At 38.3% G+C, this 1,299-nt stretch overlaps 1 protein-coding gene across 1 annotated transcript; it reads right to left on the bottom strand.

The window, feature by feature from the left end:
- Nucleotides 1–3: 3 nt before the first annotated feature.
- On the bottom strand, nucleotides 4–539 carry LOC126387198 (interferon-induced, double-stranded RNA-activated protein kinase-like; the record flags this gene model as incomplete). Its single annotated transcript, XM_050039743.1, has 3 exons — nucleotides 4–106; nucleotides 191–319; nucleotides 420–539. Coding segments are annotated over 3 exons (352 nt in total), but the record flags the coding sequence as incomplete, so codon positions are not given.
- Nucleotides 540–1,299: the final 760 nt, after the last annotated feature.

The raw sequence follows: 1,299 nt of genomic DNA, 5'->3' as shown, positions 1-1,299 counted from the left end.
TTGCAGAGGCTGAGTGTTCTTCTCATCAATCCACACTCGAAGTGTTTTGGTGTCACATAACTCCATCTGAATATAGAGGTACTTTGCCGATGAATTATCTCTGGGCCTAAAAGAGAAGAAAAATGATGTAAATACTCACCTTTAACTTAGAATAAAAAGCTAAGACTCAAAGTAAGTGCATCACACTTACTGTGAAGAGCTGTTACTGTCAGCTAAAATGTTCCATTGGTATCCTGAATCCTCCATCCAATATTTGTAGTATCTAATAATATTACGGTGGAGAAGGCCTGACAATGTCCTTACTTCTTGAAGAGATTTCCTGATCCAAAGAAGAACAAGAATTAATCAATAAACAAAATACTTGCACAAATACTGCACATGCTACACTACACACTGTAACCTCACTGCTGCATACTTACTCTTCGCAGCAGACGATCTTTACAGCATAATCCATCTTTAGCTGTATATCTCTTGCTTTGTAAACACAACCGAAGGCTCCTCTGCCAAGGCACTCCATGGAATCAAATTCTGAGGTAAACCTGTTGAGAGTAACACTATTGTTTATGCAAAAAACACAGAGGTGTCTTCTTGATTATATATTGGTTATTGGGAGAGAGATTTAAGACCGCATCAGAATAAAATGCACATGCTACAATGCAAATATTTTTTTTCTTTTTTAACTAAACTTTAACTTAAACTAAACTAAGCACAAAAAGTATGAAAATTTGCGTTTGGTAGATTATTTCTTTGTTGTAATTATGTTTCTTGGCAATAAATCTTATACCCTTGGAAAGCCTGTTTATTTCCCATTTAAATGGTGCCACATTTGTAAGGAACATGCATTTGTGGGATGAGCAGCAGAGCTGAATATGTGGGTTGTGCCTATGAGAAATTTGCCAAATCTTCTCTGCCAATGCTAAACAGCTTTTTTTTGCTTTTGACTCTTGTTTGGTGGATTGGATGATTGAAGTCTGAGCAAACAAGACATATTGGCAATTTAACAATTTATTCATTTAAGAAAAAGGAGCCTCGGTAGCATGTGGAAGAACCATTCACAGCCACGACAGATAAACAGAACAGACAATAGGATTTTATTTATTTTTACACTACATTTTCACTGAAAGCTAACCGAATCCAACCCGAGCCCGAATACAATTTATACATTTTTGACCGAACCCGGCCCGACCCGTCGGGTACCGTCGGGACCCATCGGGACCCATCGGGCTCAGATCGGGTAGCTACATTCTAGTGTGTGTGTGTGTGTGTGTGTCCCCTATCTATAGGGGCCTATATGAATTT

This window comes from Epinephelus moara, unplaced genomic scaffold (assembly GCF_006386435.1).
Source record: "Epinephelus moara isolate mb unplaced genomic scaffold, YSFRI_EMoa_1.0 scaffold2747, whole genome shotgun sequence".
NCBI classification, from domain to species: Eukaryota; Metazoa; Chordata; class Actinopteri; order Perciformes; family Serranidae; genus Epinephelus; species Epinephelus moara.
The sequence above is the reverse complement of the archived record's forward strand: the minus strand, read 5'-3'. Positions and strand labels throughout refer to the sequence as shown.